Here is a 13663-nt window from a genome sequence, read left to right on the forward strand (position 1 = left end):
ATGTTCTCTTGTTATATCTTCTCATTTATTTTCCTTCTCCATATGTTTTCTAATATTTTGCATTCCCCAATTAATTTATAGGTAAGTATTATTAATATATTCAGGTAACTCGAGTTCAATTATAAACTATTTGACACCTTTCAAAGGAGATGGATAGCATTTTTCAGATTATGACGGAGGGAGAAAACAACCTACAACTTCTAAGGAATTGTTCAATTATCGACATTCCTCTCTAAGAAATGCGATTGAGTGTAGCTTTGGAGCGCTAAAAGGGCGATTCCCTATTCTTCGCTCGATACCTCAATTCTTCCTTAGGTACCAAACATTCATTGTCATTGCTTGTTGTGGGATTCATAATTACATTCGAGAGGAATAACAAGCAGATGCATTGTTTGCATTATATGAAAATGATGAATATCATGATCAAAATTCCTATGATGATGTTGTTGGTCCTTTTACAACATGCTCTTATGGTAGTCAGTGGGAACGTGCAGAAATGGATGACCTAAGGAAACAAATTGCGAATCAGATGGCAAGAAGTAATGGTTACACTACATTATGATTGTTACCTATTTTTATTTCAACACTTGACGTGTGGTTTTATTTATTACAATGTATTTTGTCATTCCCATTACTTTGAACTTGAATGCGGTACTAGTGTGTTTACAAATTTATATTGAAAACTTTCACTCTTATTTTCTATATTTCATTATTCTGATGTTGCTTACCTATTATAACTTGCAAAAACATGACACACTGAAATGCATTATATGTGTTCATGCGGCCTTGGTCGGATGGTCAAGAGAACAGTGCGTACGGATGCCAATTTTGGACGTAATTTTTATATGTGTTCTATCAATGGGAAGCATCCGAAGTCGTTTATGTGGGTGGATGTGTACGAGTCCAAAATTCCCCTTGAACATGTACCTCAATCATGTGCGCAAGTAGCATAGGCATATGCACAAGGTCACATAGTAATTAGTAGGGGCCGTTGGTTGGTCGATGGCTTATGTTGTTGACATGTATGATGATGAGCTTTGCATGACATTTTCTTTAATTTATAGGTTCTTAACATTTCAGATACATCTTAGATAGGAAATTTGGATGGCTACTTAAAAAAGTTATATGTAATAAGGTATTGATTTGAGGTATCAAACTGGTAAAGAGAGTCTTAGGTAAAAAAACTATGTTGATTTTTATCAAAATAATTATAAATAATTTTAAGTATTATAGTATTATTTATTATCATGAGTAATATAATCATAATTATTACAGATTAATAATGAACATAATTGCATTTATGTAACTTTTTTGTATACAAGAAGTGATTTTGTAAAATGTCTACCAAACAATGTTTCTGTTCTTTTTCTATTCGTAGAACATAAATGTAACAGTTTCACCAACCGTTGTTTCCACGAGATTATTCTCACAACACTGAATCGAAAAAGAGCACTTCTGTGAAAAGAACATTCTCCCAGAACGAAAGTGTTACCAAAACAGGATTTTATTTTACTAATATATATTTTTTGCTTTTCCTCATCCCCAAAAACAAATTCATTTGATAATCAAATAGGAAAAGTTTTCATACATGGCCGTGTAAGCATGCATGGTCGTGTCCCGGCTCCTTTCACAAAGAGTCAAAAAATTCATAAAACCCTACCCATTAATTAATATCTTGAAACTCCCACCCTCTCACATACACGGCTTATACAGCCGTGTATGAAAACTTTTCCCTAATCAAATTGTGAGTAGAAATAGACTCCAATATCTCTTGCATGCTTGTAAGAATTTTTCCTATATATGTAGCTAAAAAGTTAGTCAAAATTTGTTAAGAAACTCTAAGTAAAACAATTCAATGGTTAACAATAAACATAGAAAAGTCCAATACATGATAGATTATATAACTGAATTGGAGCACCATATTTAACATGTGGTTGATGCACAAGGCGATCTATCCAACTTATGATTAGACCACGTGGCCTCTCATGTGGCTCAAAATGGATGCACATTATGATAGGCTTATCGTAACAACCATTAATTTATGCTTCTAGCAAAGGTTAAATACCCCATTTTTAGTCATATTTCAATTTAGGATAGGGATCATCACATTGTTGATTGTAGACACCTCATTTTGTCACACCGAAGGGTGTCCTAATGATGATGAATGATTGTTTCAGATCGATGAAAGATTATATCTTTAGACCTAGGGAATTCCTTATCATTTCAATAACATTGGAGATCTAGGTAAAATGACCAAAATGCCTCCTAAAGGGTAAACAAGGGGTAATTGACCATAGCGTCGTCCCCTAGGTGTCCAAATAATATTATTTCAACATACTAGAAAATAGGGAATGAAAAAACTTATTCGCTCCTTGATTGAATGAAGATTCTATTTTAGCCATGTGAGATACAGAATGGAGACAATTGACCAGAACAATAAGTAAGAGTATGTGAAAATTATGATAAGACGTTTTTTGAATCATCCATTTTGATCTTTTGGAGCCCAAGATACAGGCGTTCAAAGTCATGGGTTAAACTTGGGATATGTCAGGCTCAACCCAGCTAAAACAAAACAACCAATTTAAGAGCCTCACAGTAAAATTTTCATATGACTCTAGATGGACTCGATTCAATGCTAAATAAGCTTAAATCAATGTTGAGCGCATCTCCCTCAACATCTACTAGACATCGAAAGGGTTTTAACCTGCTTCAAACAAAACCCAATTATGAGGACAATGACATGGCGGAGGATCGCCACGTGTCCTCCACCTCATCCCTCATTGGGAGAAAGGGGAGATGTGAAAAAATGTATGTAAGAGTTGCCACTTAGAGGAGGGTCTAGGACCTAAGATTGTAATGTAATGACTCACATAAGATGTCATTTTCAGGGACAAATGGTCTGTTGGTCTGGATACGGGTCAAGTTACGGTCTGGGGAAGGTATTAAGCATCCCAGTCCGTCCAGAGTTGTTGGTCTTTCTATTACTTGGTAGGGTAGGATTATAACATGCTTTTGGATAGGAGAGGTAAACTAGAAGAAAGAATAAAAAAGAAGTAAAAATATACAAGTAAAGGTAAGGGGACATACTTGGGAGTTTGGCTGCAGGGTAATGGTTAGTATACAAGAAAATAAAAAAGAGCCTATGACATGAGAAGCACACTGATAGCGACAATGGTGAAATTGAACTAAGCATAAAGAACATGAGATGCATGGTGGAATAAAGAGATGGTAAAACTCTAAGGAAACCTAGGTCTTAGATCATATACATGCTATGGGGAAAAATCAAGATAGGGAACATGGAGACTAAACATACATAGCACAATGGAAAATATACAAGAATAAAGCCAAGGATGCGTGAAAAGAGCATGCAAAGCACATGGGGCATGTAGACTTGTAACATGAATATAATAAGGGGAGTCTTAGACTATGGGAGATGGGGATCATGGATTGATGCATATGAGTTGCAAGGGAAATACAATAAGAGAGGGGGAACGTGTGATCACCATTTAAGGAGATGGGATCACACTCCACCAGAGATGCAAAATAAATAGATGAAAAAAATGGTAAAAATATATTAAAGCGCGAAAAGAAGGCTTACCTAGTTGGAAGTAGATAAAAAACCAGAGATGTGGAGGTTTCCTTTTGTGACTTAGGAGATTTGTACTTTAAGCAAGTATCGCCGCTTGTGATGGCTTCTCTTATTTCCTTGTAAGCAATAATTCATTGTCAAGCACTGAAATCACCAAGATGATGACTCTAAGCTATGATCTTGAAGTCTCAAGTATGAACACTCAAGAGGCAATGGTTGTGGAGGCAATGAACTAAGGCCAAGTGGATGACCAAAGACTAATGGAGTAGGGACTCAACTAGAGACCAAGCAAGTAAGGACCAATTGACTAGTAGGGACCCTCTTCAACTTGGGGGAGGTTGTATTTATAGATGTAGAGAGGTGTGTACACTCCTAAATTCGTGCAAGGATGTTGGGTTTGATCCTAATCGTCGATAAGGCTTGACTTGACATCAACGGTGAGTGTTTGGTCAAGGTAATGGCCAATGGGGTGTGGGCATGTGGATTATTACCAAAAGAGAGGTTTCTTGGGGCCTAAGAAATCCAAAATACGCATTCAAGTTGCCAAAATTGGGCTTGGTGTGAAAAGAACCGAGATCGGAGCTAAACATGGCAAGTTTGAGCTTCTCGAATTTGTAGAGGGTGGATATTAAACTGGAGTTGAGTCGACATCGAAGAGGGGTTAGGTCGAAATCGAGTGGCTGCCAATAAACAACTCTCGACATCGAAGGAAATGGCTCAGGTGTCGATGTACAAATTTTGAATGTCAAAGTGGGATAGTGTTGTTCCCAAGTTGACACTAAGTGGGGGGGGGGGGAATCAGTGGGCTAACAAACTTTTCCACTCAACAGGTTCACCTATTAGTCCACCTGTTGATGTCTACAACACTTACCACAACTACCCTCACAATCCTCCCAAATGGTACTCAGGCATACAACCTTACTCTGTATGGCACTCCTGACTTGGGCTCACACAACCACAATTACAACCACTGAAACTGCTGCCAAGAACTACTAATTGTAAGGCCTGAAAGTACAATGTTACCTGGAGCTGATGCTATCACGCTATGCTGACACTCAACCACACAACTACAAACACTGCGGGAGACCCTCACTGTTGACACAAAAATCACATAGAGTCATGTATACATCCCAACCTGATTGTCAAAGGCTCTATCAGGTGTGTAAACACATCCTACAACAGAGCACTCAATAGTGCCCCCCCCCCCCCCCCCCCCCCCCCCCCCCCCCCCCCCCCCCCCCCCCCCCCCCCCCCCCCCCCCCCCCCCCCCCCCCCCCCCCCCCCCCCCCCCCCCCCCCCCCCCCCCCCCCCCCCCCCCCAATATAATAATAACAAGCATCCACAACACAAACATATATGTGCTTCAGCAAGTTACCTACGTGCATGGAGTAATGGTCACACTGACCTCAGCATTTACTCAATACTGGTTTTCAATTGCTATCAACAGTCCAGGTCCTACACCTACTTCCACTCTTGATATAAGGAAGCAAAGGCAATCTACCCCCGTGGTGCTTTAGTCACAGCTATGACTCAGGATACCTTGCCTGCTTCAACCCCTGATGAATACAGGAGCAAGGGTGTTACCCTCAATGGTACCCAGCATCCATTGGTTACCCAAATACATAAATGGGCTTATAACAATGCCCTGCAATGAAAGCACATCTAGTATAGGTCTATGGCAATAATTAAACCTATCTAGCATACAAAGTGAATGTACAAAAATAATGACACAGTCAATGATAAAGAAAAGCTCATTATATGCTGAGCCAATGATGTTTGATATCCTGAGAAGCTCGATGGTGCCAATCCGACTTCGGAGAAGGTTCCCTTGCAATGGTGGACCTTCACAACGATGTCTTGACAGTAGACAATCCCTAACACACTCTCAATTCTTCTTCTTTGGTGTTTTTACAAACACCTTGAGTGCACACACAAACATTTTTCTCCTCTTCTTTCTTCTTCTTGTCCTCTCTTTTTCTTCATTTTCTATGCAATGAACCCCATAAAAACACAAATGAAAGCTTCTCCCACGGGCCCAGCAACTTCAATGAAGCTATACAGATGCAAGGGGACAAATGGAGATAGTTCAAGTGCAAACAACAAAGGGGAATGGGGTTTTCCGCTACACCCGCACCTCAAAAGCCACCACCAATGGGTTTTTATCTTCTCTATTTGTAGAGCTCACTCTTGTGAGCAAGCTGCAAGTTTTTCTCACTCTAATCCGAGTTCAAACTACCAAGTTATGGTCAGTCAAAGTTGATCAGTGGTATTTTCGTTATTACCAAAGTCAAAATAATGAAGAAATGATGCATAACGAGCTGCGCGGGTGCAAGTGAGGCCGTTCGATCAGCTTAAGACACGCCTGAACTGTAGTCCATCGGATCTATTTAATGAGCAACCAATAGAACCCACAAATAAGGAATCGATTGAAGTGCATAGTTACGCGCGCCCAACACCAAATTAAATGTTCCTAAAAAGTTGCTATGTGATGTTTTGAAATTCTAATTACTTTCCAAAGAATCTGCAATCTCATCCACTGGATTTCAGAAGAAAATGAACGATTGAGATGAAGCCCAAGGAACAATTAAAAATCCCTAGATGCATATGGGAGTTGAGGCATAAAGAAGAATGATATGGTGTAACTCGTCCCATTCTCTTCCATGTATGCAGCCTATAAACCTACATGCGGGAATCTTCACCAGAACCTTGAACGCCAATTTTGAAATTCAAATTTCAAACACCAATTTCACCTCGGGAGGCACGGTTCACTTGGTCAACAAACCTTGAACATTGAATAACTTCTTGTACCTCATTTAAGTAGGGATGTAAACGGATAACCGAAATCCGAATCTGCATCCATACCTGTTTAGGGACATCCGTATTCGTTTAGAGATATTCGGAAAAAAATCTGAATACTTAAGAATAAAAAATTAAGTAAATAATGATTTTTAGAGTCTTTGAAGATTCAACATGTTCTAGAATATGATGAAAAGAGAATCATGATCTAAGAGATATGGATTGAGAGTAAATTGTATCCGCTAGGAGGACGGTTCGGGTTACACAAGATAGAGATATAAACGGATGTTCAAAAATCAAAATCCGATCCGCATCCGAATCCATTTAGAGGTATCCGTATTCAACCAGGGAATATCCGGATCCGATCACATCTGATCCGTATCCAATCCGAATCCGATCCGTTTACATCCTTACATTTAAGAGCCACTTCAATGAGGAATTAAGCCAAGCGCTTAAAGTGCATTAGTGCCTTACCATTTATGAACACCTTTGTTGGCTGGGCACCCATGCGCGTGGGGGCCATATCCCTACCGCCGTGCTGCTCTGCTGCTGCTCATTGCCGCACATCGCTGCCCATTGCCGCATACCGCTGCCTTGCTGTTGCAATGCTACCCACTTGGCACTGCTTATGCATGTGGGCCCACCACAATTTCTCTCTCTCTCTCTCTCTCTCTCTTAGAGAGGCTTCCAATTTGCACGACTGCATGAAAACAACAATATCTTCATCATCCGGGATCGAAACGATGTGTTTCCAGTGGAGTTGGAAAGATAACTTGATGCTTTACGTTTCTCATGTAGAATGCTCTGCCTAGATCTGCCATATGATCCTCTGAAAATGCCAACAAACCCACTGCCAGTGTGAGATCCTATGAAAACCATAATTTCAGAGATATCTAGCCTTCACCCGAGGTTGTACAAGGCTTCCAAATACTGAGTAACCATGAAATAAGATTCTTTGTGCTGCCACATAGGCTCGGATGCTCTTGAATCACTGCTAACATGCCACATCATTGTCAAATGACAAAAATGGCCATGCGAATTGTATCACCAATCCACTGACCTCTGTGACTGACATAATCATAAAAAACACTCTTGTATGCTGACTGTCACCTACCTAGGCCATCAATACTCTCTAAAATTATAGAATTGCCCATGTAATACTGTCCATGCCTAAAAATGATAGAAATGCCCTTGGATGACTCCCAAACAGTATAGGACCTTTGTATACATTGCCAAACCCCTATAATGATGTCACTGCCACTGTGAACACTGTAAGAACTACTGGGGATGTTGGGACACTATCCAATCACTGCCTGCACTACCATAAGCTTGCCTATTCAACCAGAATGTTGCCTGAACTGTCATGATCACATGCACTGCCCTGATCTGCCACTGTGTATTGCCTCTTAAGAGTGTCAATTTGGGACCAAAAGCGGGAACTATCCCAGAACTGTCCCGCTAAAACCTGATACTGGATCATCTCATTAATAAATAGGATGGTATTGGGATCTAACTTTGGTACCGAATAATAAATGGGATGGGACGGTTCTAGGACGGGATTCCCAATGGGACCAATATCGAAATACCGGTTAGGTACCAAATGGGACCAGAACTATCAATACCCTTTCAAAGGGTAAATTTCATGTTTTTTCGTTCAAGTTTTATGGTTGGAGTATAATGTATTTGGGTGACATTTTCTCTTATGGAGGTTTCAACTGATAGACCTTCAATTTCTATTTCTATAAATTTGTTTTATGATAGCACTAAAACTGTATATGGACTAGTTTATTTCATCCTTATTAATTCTTAGTCGTCATTTTGAGAAGCTTATGTGATCTGAATAAAACCATGAAATTCAATTCATTATGGCTTCATATTCTAAATCACTTTCAAAAGTAAGGAATGCCTTAGATCTCATAATAGTGAAAAAATCCACAACAATACTAATTAAACCATCTCATTAGAAACCATTAAAGTTCTTCTCCCTTTTCCTACCAGGCTTAGAACCATTTAGGAACCGGTACCATCTCATCCCATTGATAATCAGGACCGGGACCCAAGTTTGGTCCCATTAACCGAATGGGACAGTACTGGGAGTGGGACCTTTGGTACTAATTTTGGTACAGACCCGTCCCAAATACCGAGAACCATCCCATTTGACACCCTTACTGCCTCTTATCACTGTACTGCATCAAGATGTATTGTATTGACAACAATGACAACCAACACATAGATACTGCCATTTGCATTGTGTTCAACAGATAGACAATAGGAATGCTCGCTCGGCATTAGATGGAGATGGCTCGATGTCGATGCAAGGTTGGGTCAATGTCGACTCCGGGTCTCTGAATGTCGACCTAAGCTTCAGTGTCAACATGAAGGATTTAGGCTATTTGGGCCAGGTTCTCTGCTAGGCCAAGCTGGTTCCAAGGGGTCTGGGTCAAAGCTAACCTTTCCAAGAGATCTTGAAGGACTTGAAGGCTCTGAGTTTGGACTCCAACAAGGGGATTGATGATCAGTAAATGGATTCGAGCAGTGTACATTGATTCTACATCCACAATATATCGGTTCTATGCCTTGAAAGATACTCATCATCGTTAGGGGAAAAAACAAAATGAAGTGTCTACACCCATCCCAAGTCGAAACTCTCATGGTTGGATGCAATGCCGACAGACAGTGGATCTTGTTCAACACTGGATCTTGTTCGATGTCAAGTGATCCCAGTCGACATCGGGTGCACCTTCTTCGACGTACTTGATGCCGAAGTTCATGTTTTTTACATTAAACTAATTCCATTCCACATCGAAATGTGGGTTTTTTAGAATTCTGAACTCTATTGACTACACCGCCACAACGTGCTGTGGGCAACCCTTGTTGGCCCAATTTGTGATTGGTCAAGGGTTTTATCTCTCTTATTAACCATTGATCTTCAACGGCTTAATCCTCACCCAAAAGCAACGATTGTAGGGTGAGACTGAGTCCTCAACAACATTGAGAGTTTGGAGAAGCCTCCTAAGACTTTAAATAAACTCTCCCCTCACATTTTGAAGAGTTTGATTACTCTTAATCAAGTTTTGGAGAGTTTTTACTTGTAACGAGAGCCTTAGAGAGTGTTACCAACCTTAAAACTCAACTCGAAATTGGGTGCGTTGAGCAATTATCCTAGACCCCTTCTTGACTTGTGGATGCTCTCCACACCTACATTTCATTATCATCTGCATTAGGTACTCTAATCATCGCTTTCTTTTTATTTGTCTTCTATTTAGCTTCCATTCATTTTCGTCGGTTCTTTCATGCTCTTGTTCTTCATTTTGATTTCAGAAACCGTGTTCAAAATCCAATCTATTCTATCTATTTTTAAAAGGTAGTTTCCATGAATGGAAGTTTAAAGGGTTGTTATCCATCTTAACAAGTTGATGTTTCAAAAATCCTATTTGCCTTGCACTTCCTCAAAATCATTGATTCTAGAACTGATTCTCCAAATATGATTTCAGAATACCTATCTGGATTTGATGCTGAACATTCTCTATTATTCTTGTTCACATCCAACCAAACCATTCTTTGCTATCGTATTGAACAATCCTTCCAGTTGATTTCTAAAAATTCCTAGTATTTCATAATTCTGATTCAGATCTCTGTTGAGTTATTATTGCTGAATTCCTATTACTGTTCAAGCAACAGTCTACTCTTGAGAATTGTTTTGAACTCTTCCAATTCAGAAATAGAGATTTCTAGTTCCTCAAATTCCTACCTAGAGTAGGATTCTTCATCGGATTGCTCTTAAATTTTGATATATTATTCTTCCAAGTATCTACCACCTCCAAGTTGCATATAGTCAAATGACCTAATGTTCAATAAAAAATAGCCAAGAAATGAATGCAACACAACCGAAAACCTCCTCCCCAAAAAAACTAACTCAGAGACAATAGTGAACAATTTCTGAATATACATCTTAGAATTTCATAGAGGAATCACTAGACTGGTACAAAAAATTTCTGAAATAAATACCCAATTCCATATTCAATTTTGATTTCAGAAACTCCGACACAAAAATGCATACAAAGCTTTTGCCCCGGAACTGCAATATAATCATAGCCCAAGCGTGCCCATGTTTCACATTCATGAACGCAGAAATGTTTAAACAGATGCAGATAAAAGAGTTGAGCAAATCCAAAACCTAGGTCAGAACAATGAAAAAAAATTTATGGGGGGTCCTGCAACAGAGAATGGGAATTAACAACCTATAAACCACAACAACAATTAAAGGAAAGAGGGTTTAGCAATGCTTACAAGAAAGGAGAGGCACCTGGGATCATTGGTTGGGTCTAAAGCAAGATATAGGTAGAAGAATTCAAAGAAAGGGGACCAAGCAAGAGTTCTTTTTCTATTCCTTTGGTACTGACAAATCACAATAAAAGATCTCAAACCTTGAATACTGCAATAAAAAAATGGGTTTCACTGTCAAACAGTTACACTCTCTCCAACTACACAAGCCACCAAAGTAACAGAAGCGAAGAAATAGGCACACAACAAATCAAATAAAATTATAAAATTACTTCTCACAAAAACAAAGTGAAAAATGTGTACTGATACACCTTACACAAAGAATGGACCTATACAAATATATTTTCTTTCAAAAATCCTAACCAATTAAAAGGCCAACCAAAAGTATAGTAATGACCAAATGCTGAAACTTCCTAAAATGCAAAAGGCAGGGGGTAACCATGTCAAACTCATCAAATATTCAATATAGATAACTGGTCCAATATAGGAATAGTAATGTGAAGGGTTCAAGGTGGATTTCACAATACCAAGCAAACTTCCTTATTATCCATCAACCAAATTAATTCCAATTCCATAAACCATAAAATGGACTTGACAAGTATACAAAATAAGACTGGGCCAAAGAGGCCCATTACAGGAAAGAATAGGATTACCCAGAGACTTTATACACCGAACTAAACCTATTTGCTTGATATACAAAATCCAGCAAGATGAACATGCCTGGGGCATCATCAAAAAGACATTAACAACAAGCATGCCATGATGTGAAAAAGAGGTAGAGAAAAGCTTCGGCGAAGGAAACAAACATTATACAATGGATGATAAAAATATAATCATACATCAACAATCTCAAGACAAGGCACTACACAATCACATGGATTATTCACTAAGCAATTGACATCAGGTTGGGATCTGGAGGCCAAAACCATTTACCATAATTCTGTCAGGTGAAAAAGCTAAAGATTGGAAACAGTTTTGCATAATCTTAACTGTGCAAAATCATTTACATCTTCACGGACTACCTACCAAAGGCGCCACCTATTTGCCACATATTATAAGCATAATCATACATCAACAACCTGTATTGTTCAATTATCTGAGAATCCCAAGAACAGCTCAGGAACTCCATGCAGGGAAATAAACCATGTACAAGTACGACTCTGACCATCAGATCTTTTTCTGATGACGAAAATTGGTACCATCAAAGGACAGAAGACTTAAAAAGCAAATAAAAGAAACAATCAATAAAGATAAAACCCATTACCCATCTATAAAAAAACAGAGAAGAAAGGCAGATTTACTCAGCCGCTTGCCAATTAGTTAATCAAAATTACATCTCCAATTGATAGAAATGCTACTCCAACATAAAACCCCAAAGCATTTAATGGTTTGCTTTTTCCAAATCAGATACACAGAAGGTACAAACAAAAAATTCCAAATAAAATGAAGAGAACTATACAATTTAAAAAGCTAATTTATTTAGAACAGACTTCCATTCCATTTCCTAACAAGATACAAAGCAGACCAAAATCCGAAGTATAATTTATTAAGAAGTTAATTGGCACTTTTGAAGCTTCAAGTGAATTGTTCAAAAGCAAACACCCTATGTACATTCGAATCAACAGAATATGAACAGTCAAATGCAATCACTAAGCAATACAATTTGGATTCATAATAGAAGACTAGAATTGCATTTCATATTCTTCGAACAATACCACACATCCATTAAAAGGGGTAACTAAAGAACATAATAAAGCATTGAAAATGAGAATATTAAGAGAGAAAAAAACGCTCGATGTATGATCCAAGATATTATCCAAAAAACTACATATTTAATCAATTGTTCTCAAAACTCATTGACTGGAGGTTACACTAAGAAGGAAAGTAAAAAAAAAAATCCTTAACATCCAAAACTAATATAGATAACAAAAAAAAGGTATGGAGGAAACCGGTCCCTCACTGGAAATCATCTTAATCCAGAGGAATCTCAACGTCACCATCAGTTATCTCCTGCTGCAGATCCTTAGGGTCCTTTCCATCAACCGTGCAACCAACGGAGACGCATGTACCAAGGATCTCCTTAACAGTACCGCTCAGGTCCTTTGCCATGGATCTGGGTTTCATTACTTTGGCAATTTCAATGACATCATCGAGAGAGATGTTACCCGAGTGTTTGATGTTCTTAGTCTTCTTCCGATCTCGCTCAGGCTCCTTGAGGGCCTTGATAACAAGAGCAGCCGCCGACGGCACGACGGAAACCTTGGCCTGTCGGTTCTGGACGGTGAGCTTCACTGTCACTCGAAGGCCCTTCCAGTCCTTGGCAGTTTCTTTGGCAATGTCTTCTCCGATCTTCTTCGGAGACAGACCGAGAGGACCAATCTTGGGAGCAAGTGAACTCGCCGCACCAACCTCACCTCCTGTAACTCTGACATACACATCTACGACCTGAGATGGATCGAACTTTGGAGGCATGGTTGTAGAAGAGTGAGGATTCCGACGCTATCCGCAAGAAAGAGATAGTGAAAGAGAGGAAATGCTACAAGCGAGGGAGAGACAAAGTCTTTATAAACTTAGGCTTATATAAATTTAGGGTTTGGTGAACTTAGGGTTTCGTTGTCAGTGGCAAATGGCAATCAGGTTATCAGCAATTGCCTGGGCCTAGGCCTTAGAGGTGGGTTCTTTATCTTTTGACCCATTGAAAAACGCCAAACCCAGTTAACACATTTAGTTTTTTCTCTTTTCCCTTTTTTGTGTATTTTTATTTTCTTATAATTTTGTTTTTTAATATTTTTTCTCATTAACTTCCAAAAAACTGTTTCAAATAAATTTTGATGTGGAAAATTTTTACTAGTCTAAAACAATAACCTACGACTGAGCGGTGGGGATGTGGACAATCCAATAGACTTGTGAAATTTTCAGCTCAACCTAGCAATCACCAAGTGTGCCAAATAATCATTTAGAAATTCTTTGAAATAATCAACTTGGCTTAAAGAA

The 13663-nt window shown here is 38.9% G+C and overlaps 1 protein-coding gene across 1 annotated transcript; it reads right to left on the minus strand.

Annotated features, from left to right (window-relative positions):
- Nucleotides 1-12467: 12467 nt before the first annotated feature.
- Nucleotides 12468-13209, minus strand: LOC122656563 (60S ribosomal protein L12). Its single transcript, XM_043851142.1, has one exon. It carries the CDS (start codon nt 13139-13141, stop codon nt 12641-12643), a length of 501 nt encoding a protein of 166 aa, XP_043707077.1. The 5' UTR covers nt 13142-13209; the 3' UTR covers nt 12468-12640.
- Nucleotides 13210-13663: the final 454 nt, after the last annotated feature.

This window comes from Telopea speciosissima, chromosome 3 (assembly GCF_018873765.1).
Source record: "Telopea speciosissima isolate NSW1024214 ecotype Mountain lineage chromosome 3, Tspe_v1, whole genome shotgun sequence".
NCBI lineage: Eukaryota > Viridiplantae > Streptophyta > Magnoliopsida > Proteales > Proteaceae > Telopea > Telopea speciosissima.

What these genes read in the sequence shown, in the direction of transcription:
- LOC122656563 (XM_043851142.1), bottom strand. Translation starts at nt 13,141, where the DNA reads ATGCCTCCAAAGTTCGATCCATCTCAGGTCGTAGATGTGTATGTCAGA.